Genomic DNA, 22,859 nt, shown 5'->3' with positions numbered 1-22,859 from the left:
GAGTCCACGTAAAGATCAACCATAATCTTACTGAATGGTGCAGCAGGCTCAACAAGGCAGAAGGCCTACTGCTGCTCCTATTTCTCATGATCTTATGTAAACAGATTAAGTTAAATGAACCTAGTGATTCTAGTGTTATACTATTAATCTGGAAACTCGTGTAATATTCTGGGCACTTGGTTTTGACTCCTGTCATGGAATATCTAGAACAAAGAGTCTAATATGACAATGAAACCACTGTCAACTAGCCGAAACACATCCAGTTCACTCAGATTCACTAAGTCAGAGTTGTACGACATGGAAACAGACCCTTCGGTCCAATTCATCCATACTGACCATATATCCTAAATTAATATAGTCTCATTTGCCAGCATTTGGCACATATCCCGCTAAAACTTTCCTATTCATCTACCCATCCAGATGCCTTTTTAATGTTGTTAATTTCTATCATAAAACAGGTTCCTGTATGCTAACATATGTAGCTTCTACTACGTGCAAATGCACCACACCGTGAGCCAGTGCTAAATGTGAATTAGCATCCCTTTCATGTTCGTTTCTGACGTCCTAGCCGTGACGAGAACAAGACCTACTGGTGAAATTAAAAGTGAAAATAATGCCTTTCCTTAAAAACCTGGAAGTTTAGGAATACGCCTTCCAAACCGCTCATTTGCAAAAATAATTTTGAAAGGTTGTTAAAACTGTGTATATCTTTGTTTCTATTATGTTGGTACACAGAACAAGGCCAACAATAATTATATCATACTTCTACTTGTAAGATGCAAATAAGAGATATACGAATCCTGAGCACAAGTACTTAATAAGACAAATTACTGAATGATAGCCACAAAGAACTGAAACATCAACCTTCAAAATTTGTCTTGCTTCAATTCTCAGCAAGTTTTTGCTTTTATTTAAACCAAGTATGTGCTTTGATCAGAAGGAAAGCACAAGTTGAATTTCTTACAACTAATCTTTGTAAATGTGTATCTGGTTGTAAAAATAAATTCTCCACTAACGGCCACTCTAAAATTTTAATGTAGAGGAAATTGTGCATATCACTAATGACCACAGCACCCAACTGAGCAGCAAGTCATTCAGTGTCATCAGGCGTTGTCTTATAAACCAAGTGACCTTCTAACTTAAGTATTAAATCTATGCACAATCTGGTATCCCTACAGACATGCCTCACCTTGTGTCTCAAATGATGACATCTGCAGAATGCATTACATTCAGCATTCAGGTACATTTGAGTCACCATTTATAAATTTTTAAAAAATGAGTGAAAGACAAAAGCTGAGACACTCAAAGTGTTCTCCCATTACAGGGCTACTTTCAATCAGATTTCTAATTCTGTCTCAACGCTGTGCTCTGTTGATAGTCATGAGACAAACTTGATTCTGCCAATGTCAATAAAACAACTTTTAGCTCCATAACCAACCACCATAACTCCACAAAGTAAATGATAATTATAATGGAATATTTAAATACATATATATCATTTTAATTCTAATTCCTAAAATTTTACATAAAATTAAATGAGTAAGTTTAAGTATTCCACCACAGTACGCAAGAGGCACCACTGCTTGAAATACTCTGCAAGGCTACTACAGGTCTAATATCAAGCTTAATCGGATATCATATTAGCTTCTATTGACTTACAGTCTAGTTATATTTAAAAACAACTTTTATTACAAAACCTGCACGCCTTTGAAAATGCGGATACACCTGCATTTGCTTTAAAAGTAAATACCTTCTGTGCACTTTAAAGCTCTTTCCCCTCAAGGCACAAATTCCATTAATTCCAAATTAGCTGCATCAATGTAAGTAGGACATTTTGTTCGAGGCGTTCCTTGGTCTAGTTCATGCATGATAGCTGCAGTTAGTAATAAACGTACCTCAACCCCCTCTTCTCCAAACCTGCAGATCCAAAGCTGTCATGACGCTCCTGGCGCCGTCGATACAAGTCGGACTGGGAAAGTTCTTTCAACTGCAGTAAATTCATAGTCAGGATCGTAGTGCGCAGGGCGTAGAGCTGTTATTGCCGATTTCCGTGGGTCTTTACATAAACCACCATATGGAAGAGCCCAGCCCGGTAGCTGATGTGCTACTTATCACAAAAGCAACTCCTAACCGACGTCTCCACCTGTAATAATGTTGGCACACTTCACAGTGTTATCAGTTGCTTCCGGATTTTCCACGCCCTTCTAAAAAAGGTACGGAGTTTCACTCGGTATGAACATGGATAGTATCAATTTAACCAAAGGGGGCAAATGTTGGCAAACGTGTCATCTGCACACAAAATAGGTAACAATTTTAAATACACAGTCCTATTCAGGTGACTTTTCACCTCTCTCTCCACCCCTCCAATCCCAACAAAGTTACAAAAGAAGTCTCCACCCTGCTATGAGGCACCTAGCAGTACGTGGATCTTTTACCCCTCCCTTCCTGAATGAAGTTGTACAAGTTTGAATACATCACAGCTGGCAGGCATTTGATCTGTAAACAGTCTCAGCAGAACACCTTTGCGCAAGACCATTGTGCAACTTTTCGGTTCCTCCAAGTCATGTTTACATCTCTGCTATCTTTGTATTCGATTGGTTCGATCTTAGTAAGACAAAAGCACACAAGACTGAACAGGTTAATTTGCGTAACTAACCCTCTCCAAGGTGTGTTGTATGTGTCGTTTAACTCCTTTCTCACCAAGAGTAATTTGCAATATTTAGCAAAATTGACTTCAGTTTGATGTACTAACATATTCTGTACATGTTTAAAGCAGAATCCAAAGTTAGAGAATTTATAGAATACTTCCGAATTTCGCACCATAACCAAAATAAAAAAAGACGTGAACCAGAATTCAAGCAAATTTAAGTAGCATGTTTTACAGTTCAATATGTCTTTGTGAAAACAGGGAATGGTGAGAGTACTAGTTATTTCGGTAGCTTTAGAGATAATACTTTTGATAATCCAAATAATAGCCTTTTATACATGGACATTCAAGCTAATGTCGGACTATCCCACAATTCAGCAACATCCTGACAATCATACACCTGGAATCGTATCTAACAGCAAACTGCCCAAATTCTATCATTAGGTGGTACATCCTGGTGCACCAACGGGACAAACCCACCAAAAGGACAGGTCCCATGGTAGCCAGCAAGGTGGACAGGATCTTGGGTCTTTTCAGTGTTGACCCTGGACTCCAGGAAGTATCAGGCATCACTTTAAACTTGAATGCGTACTAATGACAGCTCTCAGCTGATAGCTACCTTCTCCACGTTGAATGGCAATTGCTAGAAGGACAGACTAGGTTGGGAACAAGATGTTTTTTGGTGCTAGACTTCAATGCCTTTCATCCAACAGTGGTTTGGTTGTACCACCACTGATAACGTATCATGGAAGACAGTTACCAAATTACACCCATGGCAGGTTATGAACCAAAGGGCACATGGTAATAACTCACTTGCTTTAGGCCTCCAAGCTCTGTAATAAGTGTGTGCTGTAATGTACTGAACAACACAAGTCATTTCAGAAATCAAATGTATCTGATTGTGAACACTGCCTCGATTGTATGGCACTGCAACTGTGCTTAAAAGGATTAGTGTCAGAGTAAAACTAACAGTTCAAAATGTGGCTTTCATTAACTCAATTTCACATTCCATCACAATCTGTAACTCCATGGCCTGACATACCTCTCGTAGATCCATCGCAGTCAAAATCAGACGAGCATGTCACTTTGATGATTAGAAGAGAAGAAATGCAGAGAACAGCACCAGGCCTATCACAAAATGTTGTCATCCTCTTGCAGCTGAACAACGATATGTAAATTAAATGACAGAAGGAGCATCCTTCAGACACAGCCTTAACTATTGGATTACGTGGAAGATCTGCATTCTTGCCACGTCCAGTCAACGGCTGTTAAATATCCAACAAATGGTAAGAGTAAGTTTTTGTTGAGCTTCATCCAGAATTATCAACTGGATGTTCTGCTAAAGTTCCCACCATTACAGATAGCCATCATTAGAATGTCCGCATTGGCTACTGGACAGATCATAGAATTTGGACCCTGAAGTCTTTGTGTAGAAGATCGGTGATCTGGAATTAGCCTGAAAGGTAACATTGTCGCCCACAAGTACCAGGCATGGACTCTCTCTAACAAGATAGAATAACCATAGCTTAACTGTCAATAACAATACCAGTGTAGGATTCAGCATTACCAACATCCAGGGGGCTACAATTGATTAGAACCTAACTTGGAACAACCTTTTAAATACTATGGCTCCAAGAACAGGTAAAAGGGTAAAAATCCTGCACTGAGTACTGACCACCAGTTTCTCAAAGCCTGTACACAGTTTATAAAACAGAAGTCATCAGTGTGATGGAATACTCCCCAGTTTCCTGAATCAGTACTGCTCAAACAACATTAAAGAAGCTCAACACCATCCTGAACACCTCAAATACCACCTTAATCTTAAACTCCCTTCACCACTGTCATGGTGGTAGCAGCATTTACCTTTGTGTGATGCTCTGCAGCACCTTATCCCATCTCCTTCAGCAACAACTTATGCATTTGCAACTCCCGTTACCTTGAAAAAGAATGAGAGCAGATGTGTGGACAGACCACAGTCTGCAAATTTCCATCCAAGCCACACATCTTCCTGACTTGGAACTAGGTCACTGTTTCTTCACTGTCCCGGAATTGAAATCCTGAAAATCCATTCCTAAAAGCACAGTGGCTGTGTATGCACCTCAAGGACTCAATCAGTTCAGGAGTTGTTCTTCACCAACTTAACATGGGCAATTAGGAATGCGCAGTAAATGTGGCTTTGCTAGTGATGTCTACACCTCATGAACAAATAGAAACATGATAATCTGTCAGTGCTCAGCTCCATTCACACCCTTTCAGATAATAGAAGATACTTAGATCCAGTAGCAGCAAGATTCAGAAATGATCTGGGCATGGTTTGATTTGTGTTATTCATGCAATATATGCAAGACATGAGCTCTCAAAAGCCTGTATCCCACCGCCATGTCACAGTATGAAATTCTTTATTTGCTTGGATGAATGCAACTGCTGCACTTAAGAACTGCACTGAAGTCTGTTCACCGGCAAATGGAATCAGCAACTCTTTCATGGTTAAAACAACAACACCCTCCACAATTGTGTACTATAGCTGCACGGTCTTTTTTGTACAAGATGCACTGCAGAAACTCAGCAAGATTTCCTCAGCAGCTCATCCAAATTCCATGACTTCAACCACCTAAAAGAGGGATAGTTGCATCCTTCCAAATTAAACACTTGGGGCAGCATTTTACAGACTGAGGTTTGCTGGCTCAGGGTCAGCAGGGATAACAGAAAAATTACAGTTAAATTGTGTTCTCAAGAGCATTCATTGGCTGGAAACAGGACTTCTGCCCTTCAGTGAGGCAGGCATGCAGCAGAGCGCTGCTGCCATTTCCAGCTGTACCAGTGGCAGCAGACAACTACAAACATTACACAGATTCTGTGTTTCAGAGTTCAGAGAATTTCATGGTAAAGAGGGAAGGTGAGGCTCGGGAAAATGGAGGTCTTAATGGAGAGGCAAGTTGGCAAGGGAGCACATGAGGTGGGGGCAGACATCGGAGAGGGCAACATCCAATATTCCAAATAGTTACCCCTATCTATTTCTACCCAGCGTCATAGGTGGGGGAACCTGCTAGTTTTAACTTCCTGTCCCTGGGCTCCTCCTGCCAGCCTCCAATTTGAGATCCAATGGGAAGTAATCAAGTGGGAAGGCCGCAAGGGAATTTTACAGCCCCACTATCCACTAGAAAGCCAGCTGGAAGAGGGCCATAGAATTCTGCTTTACTATTACCAGTCAAACTGCTGGAACTCCCGACAAAACAACACTGGAGAAGTGCTTTCACCACGTGAAGGTGCACCTCCATTTTCTTAAAGCCAACCAGAATTGCGTAATTCATATCGGCCTTGTCATTATTCCAAGTGTGTAAAAGTTCTCAGCAGCCCATATTGATGAAAACAGTGTATTTCATTTTCAGAAAGATTTGATAGCAAACATGCTAAAACTCAAATTCAAGAGGTCTAAATTCACCAGTACAAGTGCTGGATGTTGTAACCCCTGCTTCTCCAAATACAAGTGCATAAACCCCATCCCATGTCTGGGCTTATACCTAAAAATGGGGATCCATGAGGGCACTACAGTAGCGTATGCCAATGTCTGTATGAGACAATGTAGCCTAAAGCTTCCTTGGCACCATGGCCCATTCTATGCCAAAGAACTGCATCCGAAAGAAAATCTTTTGTCTTCTGAAGGGAGCATGGTAGACACAGAAGTGTGCAGATTGCCTTTATCCATAGCCTCAGCAAATGCCTGTACCTTACAGTTGGCAAGCATTTCACTTGTACTGCAACTTTATGAACACCAGGAAATACTTGACAACTGAAGTACTGTCAGAATGTAGTCACTGTTGTGATGTAGGGAAACATAGCTTACACACAGCAAGCTTCCCCAAATTTCAATACAATTAGGATTAGATGATCTGTTTTGTGATTTTGATTGTTAGGTAAACACTGACCAGAATATTGGCCTCATTCTCCTCTTCATAAATACTGCCACAGGATCTTTAGCATCCATCTGAAAGGGCAGGATTGCCAAGTTTAACAGCGCATCCAAAAGACGGCACTTCCAACAGCAAAGAACCCTTTCAGTATAGTACTGCACAGAAGATTCAGCATTGCTGTTTTTCTGTCGAAATCCTGGAACGGGCCTTCAAGCCACAACTTCCCAACTTAGAGGCAAGAATGCTATCAACTGTGTGGCTGCTTATTTGGTTTTATAAGTGTATTGTTTCAATAAAAAGTAACATAGCCATTGATTAATATTATGTAATAACTACAAGTTTAAATTTAAATGGGAGACAAAGGTGTTAATTCACAACTTGTTGAACTGTCAGACATGTATGGACAAATCATGTAATTGAAGGAGAAATTTGCTACTGTTCAACACTGCTGATAACTATTTGGACAAAAATCAAAATCAGAGTTTTGGAAACAAGCTATATAAAAGATTAGGTTGAGAAATAAGAAAGGTAAAGATATTTTTCTTATCATAAATGAAAGTGTGTGAACTTAGCTATTCAAATGCCTAGACTAAAATACAGCACTAAGTTTGACGAAAGTTGACAAAGATAGAAATTCATGACACTCAGGCAAAACTAAAGTTCAATCATTTCTGGAACTAAAATTATTACAAAGGAAAATATAATTCACGGTCAAGAAACAAGAATGTTCTCTCCCTGAAAGTATGGGCTACTGAAACAGCTGGATTCCCCAAATTCAATACAACCCCATTTTAACACTGAAAAATTTGTGATCATAGATGACAAAAAAACAGAAATAAGACAGTGTGGAGCTGGAGGAACACAGCAGAGCAGGAGGAAAGTTGACATTTCGGGTCAGGTCCCTTCTTCAGACTGTGTTGTCTTTTGAGTCCAGCATCTGCATTCTTGCTATCTCTCAATGAATCATAACATTGTGTGTAATTATTCAAGCTGTACAGTAACACGGGAGTACAAAATTTGAATGGTGCTGAAAAGAAAGACATGTTGCCAAAGCTTTTAATTTTGCACTCATCAGGACAAATGAAAGAATGCCAAATTTGAAATGATCACATGAACTTATGTTACAGGCAAAATGGGTGCAGTCTGGTTGGCAAGTTGAAGTTTATATATGGTTATTTTATTTTGATTTATAATATAAATACGAAAACCTGTAACAAAAATTCCATTGAACGTTGCAAAAAAAAAATACGCTCATTCAAACACTCAGCAACGGAAGTTCCACCGCCTTGCATTAACTCAATCACCAGCACCAAACTCGCACAGGAAATACCAGCAGTATCCTGTTAGTCCAAAATCTCACACACACACACACACACACACACACACACACACACACACACACACACACACACACACACCTAGCTCTCTGATGAAGGGTCTAGGCCCAAAACGTCAGCTTTTGTGCTCCCGAGATGCTGCTGGGCCTGCTGTGTTCATCCAGCCTCACATTTTATTATCTCAGAAAATAGATCACTAGCTACAGAAGATCACAACTCTTTCCCGTGTCAATATGGTGACTCTTCAAAAGGGTTATTGTGGCTGGTCAGGTTTTAAGCTCTGTTTCAAGGCTGCATGTCTTTGGATATGAAGGTGACTTGTTTGAAGTGTGCACAGCACGACTATGTGTCCTGAAATAGTCCCACCAGATTAACTTTGCTGCCCTGCTGAAAAACATTAACAGTTACACTTTGAAAGCTCAGGTCTGTCCTCACATGCTGAAAGGTGTAAAACTGAAGAAACTGCATATGCTGTAAATCAGAAACAAAAACAGAAATTGCTGGAAAAGCTCAGCAGGTCTGGCAGCTTCATAGAACATACATAGAACATTACAGCGCAGTACAGGCTCTTCGGCCCTCGATGTTGTGCTGACCTGCGAGACCAATCTGAAGCCCATCTAACCTACACTATTCCATTATCATCAATATGTTTATCCGACAACCACTTAAATGCCCTTAAATTTGGTGAGTCTACTACTGTTGCAGGCAGGGCATTCCATGTCCTTACTACTCTGAGTAAAGAACCTACCTCAGACATTTGTCCTATATCTATCACCCCTCAATTTAAAGCTGTATCCCCTCATGCTAGCCATCACCATCCATGGAAAAAGGCTCTCACTGTCCACTCTATCTAATCCTTTGATCATCTTGTATGTCTCTATTAAGTCACCTCTTAACCTTCTTCTCTCTAATGAAAACAGCCTCAAGACCCTCAGCCTTTCCTCCATACCAGGCAATATCCTGGTAAATCTCCTCTGCACCCTTTCCAATGCTTCCACATTCTTTCTTATCATGCGGCGACCAGAACTGTATGCAATACTTCAAGTGCGGCCACAGAGTTTTGTACAGCTACATGACCTCGTGGCTCCGAAACTCAATCCCTCTACCAATAAAACCTAACACACCATACGCCTACTTGACAACCCTATCAACCTGGTTGGCAACTTTCAAGGATGTATGCACATGGACATAGAGATCTCTCTGCTCGTCCACAGAAAGAATCTTACCGTTAGCCCAGTACACTCTATTCCCGTTACTCCTTCCAAAGTGAATCACCTCACACTTTTCTGCATTAACTTCCATTTGCCACTTCTCAGCCCAGCTTTGCAGCATATGTAACCTCTAACCTGCAACATCCTTCCGCACTATCCACAACTCCACCGACTTTAGCGTCATCCCCAGATTCACTAACCCATCCTTCTATGCCCTCATCCAGGTCATTTATAAAAATGACAAACAGCAGTGGCCGCAAAACAGAGATCCCTGCGGTACTCCACTAGTAACTGAACTCCAGGATGAACATTTCCCATCAACCACCACTCTGTCTTCTTAAGGCTAGCCAATTCCAGTAGCTTACACCTCAATCTTCTAACCTCCAATGTAGACAGGTCTAACCTATTCAAACTTTCTGCATTACAGAAGTTCTTCAGCTCAAGAAAAATAAAATCTTTGGAGAGAAATCAGAGTTAACATTTCAGATCCAGTGACCCTTCCTTAGATGGTCCTCAGAGGAAGGGTCACTCTACTCAATACTGAAAGATGTCTTTTGAGAAGTGCTGGAAGTGAGTCAGCAATTTGGTGGGCTCCTGGAAGCTGGGGGGGGGGGGGGGGGGGGGGAGTCTCCTTTAGAACCAAAGTACCAGGTCTGTAGCAAATAAGGATTCTGTAGGGAGCAGGCAGATTTAAAATGAAATGCTGGAAACTACTCACTTAATTAGCTAACGTTTAATTATTTGTCCATTTCGAAAAGCCTGCCAATCTAGATATAACTGCATCAGCAAAACAGAGGCTGTTTTATTCTGCATGATGTCAACACAGAAATATTCATGAACCCGTTAGCTGTTTCTGTCATCTACTCTAGGGTAACGATCAAAAATTTGGGAAGTTCTGAGCTAGACTTCACTTAATTAACATTTCACTGCATAGCTGTGCATGATGCTGCCTAGTTTTCCACTAATTTTCTAGCAATGTAACTGCATGAAGTAGGCTAGATTTTCAGATCAACTGGTTATCACACACCTCTGGAGCAGGTGGGATTTGAACCTACACCTCCTGGTTGAGAGGTTTGGACATAGCCACTGAATAACAGGAGCATCTCAAATGTTTGCATTTATCTGGAGCCGATAGCAAAGAATCACATTCTCTGGTTATAGCATCTGAACATGTGAATAGCCCTAGGTGACCATGTGTTTGATTGTTTGAGTCCGAATAGACTTCTACAGAGGATCAATGATTTTGAACCTCTTTTTTGCAAAGGCAGACTGATTGTTTATTGCTTTATTCACACATGGGATATTAGCACTGAGAGCTGGGCCAGTGTTTATTACCCATTCCTAGTTGCCTTTGAGCTGCCTCCTTGCACAGCTGCAAGACACGACATTCAGGTTCTTCCTCTTGCCTGAAACTGTAATACTAGCATGTCTCCCTGCGCAGTAAAATTCTATTATAAGTACATAATTGCTACTGTACAATTATTAACTACTATTAACTTGCTTATCTCAGAAGTTATCCTCACAATGGCTGCAGTAGATGGCAAAATTTGCTTTACTTGAAATCGGAACGTTCAGTAAATCGGAGTCCCCTATCAATGCTGTTGAAAAAGTTGGAGCTGAAGCAAGTATAAAGCATCAGTTAAAAATCAAACAAAAAGCCCTGTTGAATGACATATATCATAGGTTTGTGTCACTAGGCGACACTGATCACATTGACTTCTTCAATGTTGGAAGGTGCATTCAAGAACAATGAATACAGTTCAAATTCTCTTTAATGCTATTGAAATTGTCAGTTTGATTTTGGCAGTGCTGCAGATTAACAGCAGCAAAAAGGTTAATTTATTCTTTAAGATGATTGTACCATTCATTTCTATATTATGCACTGTGTGTACATTTCTCCCTCAGGAATTAGAGGACAGTTGTAAAGGACAAAGAAGGAAAGTTTTAAAAAAAAACTTGGTCTGCTTTAAACGTGCCTTAAAAGAATTGCTTCAGAGAGCCGCATACATTTTCAATGGCAAAATCCCTTTGTTTCATTCTGGTGATCCAACACTGATAAATATTTTTCTTCTTTTTCATGGCTGTTTCCTCATGCACAGAGCACAGCTTCATGCTTCCTTAAATAAAACTGTAAAAGGAGCTTGTTCAGAAAGACATTGAAGGAGTTGATTACTATAACCCTGTACCTAACAGGTATGGTGGAGATTATCCAAGCACATCTCAACACCTTTCTAGCAAACAGATGGAATTTAATTCCATCACTCAATGCTAATTATCACCAAGGCGTTAAATTAATTGAGGCCTGCATGAGCCTTCGTTTGCAAGCTTAGAAAGAGTACAAAGCTTGCTTGAAAACAACATCAACCTGCCAAAGGTGCTCAGATTACTAATATTCTACGGTTATGAGGCAAAGTCGCATGAAGTGTTTCGATATACTCCACCATCCTTTCTCAAGATGTATGTGCAACATCAAGTGGCAGAACAAAATTCTTAACACCAAGCCCTTGCAGTGTGCTGCACAGAGGTGATACAGAAATTCAGCAACTGCCGAAACATCCCGGGGAAAATTCAAACAGGGAGCCAAGTAATTGGAGAAAGGGGACTTCCCTAAACAGAACTAACAGCTTCAATGAGGAGCTTCTGCTCCAATCACAGGCTGATTCTCTCATGCATTTGCTGCTGACAGACTGACAACTGGCACATGCGAAAAGCAGCTTATGATGGGAGCAGCATAAACAAAGTCAGTGGCAGCCAAAAACAAGGTCATTGAGACCAGAGAGCCCCGTGGCCAAACAGGGGGTGAGGTTGCCAAGGCAAGGGCTGTGGAAGGGCTGGCCAGGAAGCCTAGCTGCCAAAGCTGGAGGCCTGGAGAGGTGTGAAAATTGAGGTTGGAGTAAAGGGGCTGCAAAGGGGAGTAAAGAGGTTTCAAACTTGAAGAAATATCCAAATTGCTGGGAGCTGGAGAAATCTGAAATCACTGAGGTAATGAACTCATTTTAAATGAAGTTGAATAATGAGCAGCTTTATTTCACAACAACTGACATTGTGGTTGTCACACCTCACAGGATTTCATATACTGTGTATTATCTGAGATGTAGTAGCTGTGCTAGAGATAAACTTGCAACTAATTAACCAGGACCTTGCCACTCCCTGAAAACCATGCTCAGGGTTACAGCTCCTTCTGCATAGAAATATGAGTTTGAAAAATAATATCCATTTGTTTTTATTTTATGCCTGTCGTCACGTGGATAATAGATGCCTTTGTTGTATGCTGGTGCTTTAAATTTAATTGAGCATTGATAATTGTGAAGATATTGATTAATTCTCCTAATGTCGCTTCTACACCTATCTAAAACACCCAATGTTTCAACACAGACACAGATTTCATTCCCTCCTTTACTAGGTGGTGACACCATCTCATAAAAGGAGGTAATGAAAAAAGAATCACTGAAAACCAAAGAATAGCCCCTGAAAATCAAAAATAATCCACAGAAAATCTCCATAAGTGTCTTTGGTCAGCCATGTGATTTGCATGGCAATTTTCTACAGCCACTTGAACTTGGGAACCCACACCATAAGAGTTCTCAAAATAGACAGAAAAAGACAGGCAAGAAAACAATCTTAAAAAACCCAAAAAAAACCGTGGACGCTGTAAATCAGGAACAAACACAAAGTTGCTGGAAAAGCAACAATCCAGATTGTTTTCTTGGAAAAGCTCAGCAAGTCCGGCAGCATCTGTGGGGGAGAAAACAGAGTTAACGTTTCGGGTCCGGTGATCCTTCCTCAGAACAGCCTGGACCATCTTCAGTTCCGAGGAAGGGTCACCGGACCCGAAACGTTAACTGTTTTCTCCTCCACAGATGCTGCCGGGCCTGTTTTCTTGGAAAAGCTCAGCAATCTGGATTGATCCAAATGGTAAAAGAGAAACATAGAACAGAAGCAAAAGTAGGCCATTCTGCCCATCGAGCGTGCTCAGCCATTCAATAAAATCATGGCTGCTCCTGTCTCTTGAACCCCATTGTTTCTCTACAAGCTCTTTGAACATTTTGGCTTCTTCTAAGTCTCCTGCTTCTTTCCCAAACCCTTGCCCATTATGCGATTACGTAAATAGAAACAATGCCCTCTTGAATGACCCCATTGAATCTGCCTCCACTACACTTCCAGACAGTGCCTTTTCTCACATTGCTTTTTCTTCTTGAGCAAAACACTTTAAAACCATGACCATTTATTCCTCATTCCTTTTATGAGAAGGAACAATTTCTCCTCATTCTCTCTGTTCACGCCCATCATGATTTTGAAAACTTGTATCAAATTTCCTCAAACTTTCTTCTCTCTAAGAAGTCCCAACTTCTCCAATCTACCCGTTTAATTAAAAGTTTCTCATCACTGAAACCATTCTTGTAAGCCTCTTCTGTACTTTCGCTCATGTGTTCACACCCCTTCTAACAGTGGCACCCAGAACTGTTGGCCTTCCCAGCTTTCTGTGCGAGAGAATTCCACAGGTTCACCACTCCGAGTGAAGAAATTTCTCCTTGCCTCAGCCCATAATGGTCTGCCACTTATTCTGAGAATGTGATTCCTTGCTTTAGATCTCTGACCAGTGAAATATCATTGCTATGTCCAGTCTGTCTAGCCTGGTCAGAAGTTTAGAAGTTTCAATGAGATCCCCTCTCCCTTCTAAACTCCAGTGAACCCAATCTCTCTTCATACAACAAACCTGTTATATCCCAAAAATCAGACCCGTGAACCTTTCCAGGACCCTCTTCGCATTATGTAGACTTTATTTTAGGTAAGGAAACCAAAATTGCACATAATACTCAAAAGGCAGTCTCACCAACACCTTGTGCAGCTGCAGTAAACCTTCCTTGGTCAAAACTCAAACTCAGTGATACCCAAACCCAATGAATGAGTAAAAATAATTAAGCAAGCTCATCATTTGATAAGCAAGTGAGCTGTCTACAAAAGATGCAGTGCACTGCAAATCCAGAGCCTTCCTGAACCGTGACAACTGTAACATGTGCAAATCAAACGACAAAACAAGATCTGATTTAACAACACGTATAAGACAACTTCAGGCTGTCTAGTGAACAACTCATGTCATTGCTGTACACTTACTTATCGAAGTGCTGGGAGAATTCAGATGAAGGAAACCCCTGCAACTGTCTCTGTGTCGACCATGTTTTTCATTTTGGGTACCGATTTGGGAGTGGGGGGGGGGTGGGGAGATGGCCCATCAGGTGACAGCAGCAGCAGCAGTGGCACCACACTCTGGCTTTACAGAGGGGAGGGACAAAGCGTAGTAGAGCAACAATAATTGGAGAGTTGATTATCAGGGGCACAGATAGATGCTTCTGTGGCTGCGAGACACACTCCAGGATGGTATGTTGCATCCCTGGTGCCAAGGGTCATGGACATCTGAACAGGTCCACAACATGCTAATCAGGAGGGTAAATGGACAGAAGTAGTAGGTAATAAACTAAAAAACAGGACTTCTGGGGTAGTAATCTCAGGATTACTTCCCGTGTCACATGTTGCTGAGATTAGGAACAGAGATGTACAATTGAACACATGGCTAAAGAGTTAGTGTATGGAGGAGAGCTTTAGGTATGTGGGTTATTGGGATGTCTTCCAGGAAAGGATGAACTTGTAGAAGGACAAATTGCACTGAAACTGGGTGGGTGGGTACAGAGGAGGTGATTCCGCTTGGGAACCCTGCGGCCCAATGGTATCAATATGGACTTCAAAGTTCAAAATCTACCCCCCACCGCCACCCGCCGCATCCCAAAACCAGCTCAGCTTGTCCCCACCTCCCTAAGCTGTCCTTCCTCCCAACTATCCCCTCCTCCCACCTCAAGCCCCATCCCCACCTCCTCCCTACTAAACCTCATCCCATCCCATTGACTTGGACCGACCTATCCCCTCCCTAACTCCCCACCTACATTCATCTTTACTGGCACAAACCCCACCTCTTTGACCCGTCTGTCTCCTCTCCATCTATCTTCTCCTTTATCCATCTTCTATCTGCCTTCCCCCCTCTCCCTATTTATTTCAGAATCCCCTTCCCCTCCCCCATTTCTGAAGAAGGGTCTAGGCCCAAAACATCAGCTTTCCTGCTCCTTTGATGCTGCCTGGCCTACTGTGTTCATCCAGCTCAACACCTTGTTATCTCAGAATCTCCAGCATCTGCAGTTCCTACTACCATTGAACTGCTTCCCAGTCTCCCTCTCTGCCTATGTTTCTTTTTTCTGCATCTTTGTATATAGGGTGTGTGTGGGCCTGCACGTGCGCATGCAAGGGTGTTTATAATTTATTTATTCAAATTTCAAATAGTAGAATTGTGTGTGGGTGGTTCATCATTATCAGCAGCTAAAATCTATTTATTTACAATAAACAGTAGTTCTTGTTAAATACAGGTAGAAGACAGGTATGTAGGGAAATTGTGGTGATTCTGGGGACATCTGGGCTTGATTTCAGTGTGCTTTGTGAGGTGTAACAATAGTGGTTATTTTGGGAGGTTAACCACTTCAAACAAACCAAATGAAAACCATTCAAAAACACTCAATTGAGCTGTCTCTTATTCAACTAAAATGTCACTGGGAACTTATGTTCTTGTCTCAGCTTTACTTTTAACATGTTTTAAACAATATTAAGTAACCTCTCAATAACACACAACACTCCAACTGCTTTATCTATTTAATATTGGACATGGTGTTGAAGTCTCCAACTGCAGTATGGTTCCACAATTGTGACTGTGATTTTACAACATTTCTTACATAATTTTGAGCATGTGAAGAATTATGCCGATAACCAATTTAATATTGTCAGAGATAGTAGGAATTTCAGATGCTGGTTCTTTACTCAGAGTAGTAAGGGAATGGAACACTTTGCCTGCAACAGTAGTAGATTCGCCAACTTTAGGTACATTTAAGTCATCACTGGACAAGCATATGGACGTACATGGAATAGTGTAGGTTAGATGGGCTTCAGATCGGTATGACAGGTTGGCACAACATCGAGGGCCGAAGGGCCTGTACTGTGCTGTAATGTTCTATGTTCTATGCTGGAGAATCTGAGATAACAAGGTGTAGAGTTGGATGAACACAGCAGGCCAAGCAGCATCAGAGGAGCAGGAAGGCTGACGTTTCAAGCCTAGTCCCTTCTTCAGAAATGGGTGGGTTAAATGGGTTAAAATTGTTTAAGAGATAGTAGGAACCACTGGTTAAGATTGTCAGGTCAGGCTTGCAGCATGATGCAAGTGTGTATTGGAAGCTACATCCATCAATACACAAGACCCTGTTCTTTGACAGCAGAAAATGTAAGAAAATAGCCAATAACAATTCTTTCATAATAATAAGTGTGGAGCTGGATGAACACAGCAGGCCACGCAGCATCTCAGGAGCACAAAAGCTGACGTTTCGGGCCAAGACCCTTCATCAGAGAGGGGCAGGCACAACAATTCTTAGTTCATTTTTCAGACCAATACCTTGACCAGAATTTACATGCCTTGTTTAAAATATAAGCACCACTTGGCCATTAACTGTCACCAGTCCAATACAATGTGGCTGCCAGCCAAACATGTCCCTCCCCCTCTAGGAGTCAAAGTTGTTGTGGCAACATATACTGTTATTCGAATGTTGTAACCTGGAGCTATGGATCACGATGGTCGTGGCTCCAATTTCATTCCATCAGCCTGCTGATTAGGAATCTCTCCGACACCACCTGCGATTGGCATACAAATAGAAAAACTCAAAAAAGTTGATACTTGACCGTGTTATGAATGCACCTTCCTTGCTCACCAAAAATAAAAAAAAAACTTATTTACAGAAATGTCTTTACAAGCAGGAACTAACGATCACTCAGCCATCATACCTGATCTGTATCTCTCGTGTGAATATACGAAATACAGGAAGAGCAAAATATTCCTTAGAAGAAAAGCTGATATGAAAATGAAACATCTTCAAATTTTAGTAGTTGTTACTTTACTAATTTAGTTTTGTTGTCACAGCAAGAAAAAAAATAGGGCCAATCGCAAAAGACCTGACAAAACCCACACAAACAAATGAGTGACAGCCAAGGTTTGTCCCAGCATCCAAACATTGTTCCAAAAGGCAAAACCTCCCATGGTTCTGTACAGAACAGCACAGGGTATGCAGAAAAATAAGACTTTGCACCTCCATAATGAGGAGGATTGGAAGGAATTGAAATTCTGACTGAGGAAAGAAAGCACTCAAAAAAAAGTTGTGTTTCTAAGTATCGTACAACTGTTGGTAAGGAGACTTTGGATATTCCAGACATTCTTTTTGAAAGTCAGTAACGCAGAATGTGTTTCACAGATATCAAAATAGTCAGAATTTTTTGTGATCCTAAGGGTAAAGCAGCAGTACCAAGTGATTTAACATACACATCCAGCTTAGACAAAGACTAATAACCAGATATTCTAACTCTCACTACAAGTCAAGAGGGTGCTTTGCGATTATTGCATGAAATAGATCTAAGTAAAGCTCTAGGTGAAGATGTAATACCTCTTTGCATTTTAAAGTTGAGAAACTGGCTGTAATTCTGACAGAGACAGTAGGAACTGCCAATGCTGGAGAATCTGAGATAACAAGGTGTAGTGCTGGATTAACACAGCAGGCCAACCAGCATCTGAGGAGCAGGAAAGCTGGTGTTTCAGGCCTAGATCCTTCTTCAGAAATCCTGTAATTCTCACCAACCATTTTCAAGATTAACTGACACCACCCACCTACTTAATAGGCCAAGGGAGGCATGCTAAAATCTGTGACATGTCCAAAGACAGCATAAAAGTTAGCACAGAAAATTATAGATTGGCATTTCATTAGTTAGAAACTGTATTCACGTATAGTTAATTTTAATGTCATGAAGTACTTACAGCTCACAATATCTTTATAGTACTGTGGCTTTTAGCCACAAACGATGTCTGAAATCAATACTTTGCAGAATGACACTGACCTCATTTCAAGTCTCAGAAGTGATAGCACTACAACACTGGATTTCTCAAGTATCTTCAAAAGTTTCACAGAAAAGTTTTTGTTAAATTTCACTGCCATGCAATTGGGGAGCACTATTTGGATCCAGCACTTCAGCAACAGAAGGCAAAGAGTGGTGTGTGATATGAAATCATCTTCTGCTAAAGTTGTCCTTTCTGGAATGCCCTGGGGAACTATGTTGGGACCTTTATTTTTCTTAATATACACAAACCTTCTTCTCAAACAAGCTAAAAAGCCGAGCTTGGCCATGTGCAGATGACAATAACCTGTGTTCTATGCATCAGGGAAAATAAAATCATCTCCAGTCCCTACAGTCCCTTTTCTGGAATTTTTCTGAAATAACAACCCAATGACCTCTCATAATCTAAAGGTATACACAAAATACGAAAACCTCCAAAGCATTCTTTCTTTCCAAGGATGATCCCACAATAAATCAAGCTACCAAAAAAAATTCACTATCCCATTATTGAAATCTTTATCTCCGGATAATTCTCACATACAAAGGATTTTGTTCATTATCAGGACTAACACTGCAAGAGGGCTTGCAAGCAGGGCCCATACACATGCTGATGGAATGCAGATGTTACCCTACAAGAATACAATGATAGCAAAGCCAAAGGGTTTCACCATAAAAGGTATGGCTGCCTATATTGCAACTAGATAATTAAAAGATTAAGCATTTTAAATATTTCTGTAAAACTGTATAACTTAGTTTGACATACCAAAGAAACATAAAACATAACAAATTCAACAAACATATTGGCTATGTTCCATTCCAAAACAAGAATGAATAATTGGCAACATAACAAATGACACAAACCATCTGTTCATAAATCTAACATGCCCGATAGGCTTACAAAATAAAGAGTATAATTAAAAACTTTGATCATCATAAAACAAAGGGAAACAACAGACTTTTACAGGAAAAATTAAGGGTATAAAGTGTAATTTATTGTAATTTTCACCCACATATCATGAGGCATTTCTGTCTGTTAAAACCTGCCCATCACTAACTTTTCATAATACCCTTTGGCACATTGCAATCTTAAAATGCTGTACTACAAGTCTAGTTTGTATGAAAATACATTCTACCAATAAATGAAATCATACTGAACAAGTTAAAAAGGTATTACTATTCAGCTTTGTTTAAAATACAGTTACAGCATTTCACTGAACAGTGTTTTTCTTCCTTCCTAGTCAGAAGGCACGGATACATGGTTGGTTAATAGTTGAACAGAACTTAATTATTTTCTATCGCCATAGGCAGATCGCCAATTTTAAAGCAATGTAAAAATGACCTGTTAATCTATTTTTGTGATGTTGAATGAGGGATAAAGATTGGCTAGGATACAAGGAAAGCTCCCCTGCTCCTCTTCATTATAGTGCCAAGGGACTTCCTTCACCCAAGGAGGGCTAATGGGGCCTCAGTTTAACCATTCATCTGAAACAGTGCTGAAGAGGAGTGTGGCATCTTAGTATTTTTTGCTTAAGCGCCAAGCTATGCCAACATAGCCATCTGGCAACTTTTACTATATACATACTTGTGACAAAGTCTAAAGTCCAGAATTTGAATACTTACAATCCTTCAAAGAATCAGGAGAAACATGCCATCCTAATTACTGTGCTAACTCTAAATCTGATATTTGTCTCCCTTTTCGATACCACCCATAGATTTAACTACTCATATAATCACTGTTTCAATCAATAATGTGGTACATTTGACAGCTTTGCACTAGTGTGCAAAATTTTATCTTTCTCTTCTCTGTCCTAGAGCCCTTATATTTAATCTGATAAGATCTGATCCCTTTAATCTAGATCCCTCAAATCACTGGACAGTTTGTTTCTAATGCCATTAACTGCACCCCTTCATAAATGCCTTTACTAAAAGCAGTGCATCAGATGGAAATCCTGTACTTAAAATTTTGTGATCCTGCACTCGACACCCCCTTCCCCAACCCCCATATCCCACTGTTCTTCCAAACACGGTTGCTTTTATTCAAAGCAGACTTACTGTCTCTTTCCAACAAACAATAAATATATGTTACAGATGTAGCAAAGGAGGCAACTTTCTGGTTCATTTTATTAATTGATGGTTGCAGCAATTCAAATTTACGACCCTGTTCTATTCCAGTAACCCTGTTTTCTGCTCCAAGTCTTGATTCAATTTTCCCTTTTGAAAATCTGGCCCGTGTGAAGAACATCCTCCTAACATCTCTTCAATCTCTAATTACATTTATCCATTCCTTTTTTCCTGGCAAAGAGAAAAATCTAAACAGCAATTCTACAGGGGCACACACAATTTGTATAGTTGAGCATTAGAAAATTGCAGGCAGAGCCTTTAGGATCATAGAATCCCTACAGTGTGGAAATAGACCCTTCGGCCCAACAAGTCCACACCAACCCTTGACGCATCCCACCCAGACCCATCCCCCAAGTCTACACATCCCTGTACACAACAGGCAATTTAGCATGGCCAATCAACCTAGCCTGCAAATCTCTGGACTGTGGAGGAAACCAGAGCACCACGCAGACACAGGGAGGATGTGCAAACTCCTCACAGACAGTTGCCCGCGGCTGAAATCGAACCCGTATCCCTAATGCTGAGGCAGCAGAGCTAACCAATAGGCCCACTTGCTAGCTAACTTTTTTAAAAAAGTAACCTTGGATGTATTCAATCAGGCTTTTTTTCGACATATTGAATTCTGTTACTACTTTCAGATTCAATTCTTTGCAAACTTCATCTCTGATAAACACATTCTTCAGAAGTATACTTCTATTTCACTTTTGACAATGTATTTAAATATTTAATAGCCATATCTTCATCCTTCATAATGGAATACCATTATGAGTATTCCCACAATTGCTAACTGTTTGCTGTAATTATGTATTTAGTATCTACCTTTTTTTAAAAAAAATATTCCCTTCTGCAATCTCCCTTTTCATCTCTATTAAATTTTTTATACTCCTTATCACCACAATGGCTAGCAAAATGTTTATGTTTGTCTCCCTTTTAAATACTGAGTTAAATTTAGTCAAATTTCTATAAGCACAATCCACTTTTGCAAGATGAATCACCACAGTGCAGCAGAAAAGGAGGTCATTAGGCCTAGAATCTACACCAGTTTTATTGAATAATCCACTTAGTTTGAGATCCCAGTTTCTAAATTTCCCCATATACTTACAATTGGTTTCTTCTTTAAATATTTATCTTGTTCCCTTTTGAACAGTATTGTTAAATCAGAATTCACCACCCCTATAAAACAGAGCTCTTCAAATCCTATCCATTCATTGTATAAAAATAATTTTTCTCTTTTGTGATTCTGATCAATCATTGTAAGTGATGGCCTAGTGGCATTATCTCAAGACTATTAATCCAGAGACCTAGGTGATGTCCTGGGATCTGGGTTTGAATCCCACCACGGCCAATGGTGGCATTTGAATTCAATAAAAGTTTGGAATTAAGAGTCTTAAGATAATTATGAATCCATTGTCAATTACTGGAAAACCCCATCTGGTTCACTAATGTCTTCCATGGAAGGAAATCACCATCTTTACCTGGTCTGGCTTACATGTGACTTCAGATCTGCAGCAATATGATTGACTCTTAATTGCCATTATAAATGGTAATAAATGTTGGCCCATTCTGCAATGCCCTCATCCCATAAATGAATTTTTTAAAAATCCATGTCCGCTTGTTATTGATCCTTCAGGCATCAGAAAGTTTCTACTTATTCTAGACTGACACTCCAATAAACTGTCCTCTCACCTTCTTTGCTCGAGTGGTCAAAACCAGCTTCACCAGTCTATCCATAGAATCGGCTGACTTTAATTCCATAACTGTGGGACAATTTTGTTAAATCTCTTCTGTACCCTCTCCAAAGTCTTCAATGCCCTTCCTGAAGTATAGCGCCCAGAATTAAACAGAATACCCCAGCTAAGGTGGAAGTAGAGTCTTATTTTGGCTTCACAGAGTCAGAGAGATACAAAAAGGAAACAGACCCTTCAGTTCAACTCATCCAGATATCCTACATAAATCTAGTCCCATTTGCCAGCATTTGACCCATGTCCTTCTAAACCCTTTCTATTCAGATACCCAACCACACGGCTTTTAAATGTTGTAATTGTATCAACCTCCACTACTTCCTCTGGCAACTCATTCCATTTATGCACCACTGTGTGAAAAAGGCTCCTGAGGCTTCTTTAAATCTTTCCCCTCTCATGTTAAACCTATGCCGTCTTGTTTTGGACTCCCCTACCCCATTTCAGTGTCCTAGCTTAATAAGCTCTGTCCTATTTGTAAAATAGCAAAAGATCTGACATAAGATAACAAAGTGTGAAGCTGGATGAACACAGCAGGCCAAGCAGCACCTCAGATGCTGCTTGGCCTGCTGTGTTCATCCAGCTTCACAATTTGTTATCTTGGATTCTCCAGCATCTGCAGTTCCCATTATCTCAAAAGATCTGACATTTTATTAACTGCTTTTCTAACTTGTCTTGCCATCTTCAAGCATTTATGACGACCATCAGGAGACTTCTCTTTGCACCCCTTTAAAATGTATCAGAAGACCCCAAGATATAGGAGAATTAAGCCATTCAGCCTCTACAGTCCACTTTGCCATTCGACCACGGCTAATATGTCTCTTAACACCATTCTCCTGCCTTCTCCCAATAATTCTTGAACCCCTTGCTAATCAAGAACCCCTGTCTTAAATACTCATTTAGCACATACAACCACTCCTTATTCA

The 22,859-nt window shown here is 40.4% G+C and overlaps 1 protein-coding gene across 4 annotated transcripts in view; it reads right to left on the bottom strand.

The window, feature by feature from the left end:
• Positions 1–22,859, bottom strand: part of LOC125453359 (LIM and senescent cell antigen-like-containing domain protein 1) — a 123,654-nt gene that overhangs the window by 64,803 nt on the left and 35,992 nt on the right. The window contains exon 1 of one of the 4 annotated variants that reach the window (XM_048532827.2): positions 1,896–2,338. The exons of 2 other annotated variants lie outside the window; for them this stretch is intronic. In XM_048532827.2, the coding sequence (XP_048388784.1) occupies positions 1,896–2,002 (107 nt within the window). In that variant the 5' untranslated portion in view covers positions 2,003–2,338. Of the gene's footprint in view, positions 1–1,750; positions 1,770–1,895; positions 2,339–22,859 lie in introns of those variants that run through there. One more of the 4 variants, XM_048532831.2, reaches the window with a different exon arrangement.

The sequence above is a fragment of the Stegostoma tigrinum genome, chromosome 6 (genome assembly GCF_030684315.1).
Source record: "Stegostoma tigrinum isolate sSteTig4 chromosome 6, sSteTig4.hap1, whole genome shotgun sequence".
NCBI classification, from domain to species: domain Eukaryota; kingdom Metazoa; phylum Chordata; class Chondrichthyes; order Orectolobiformes; family Stegostomatidae; genus Stegostoma; species Stegostoma tigrinum.
Note: the sequence above shows the minus strand (reverse complement) of the source record. Positions and strands in the feature narration are given on the sequence as shown.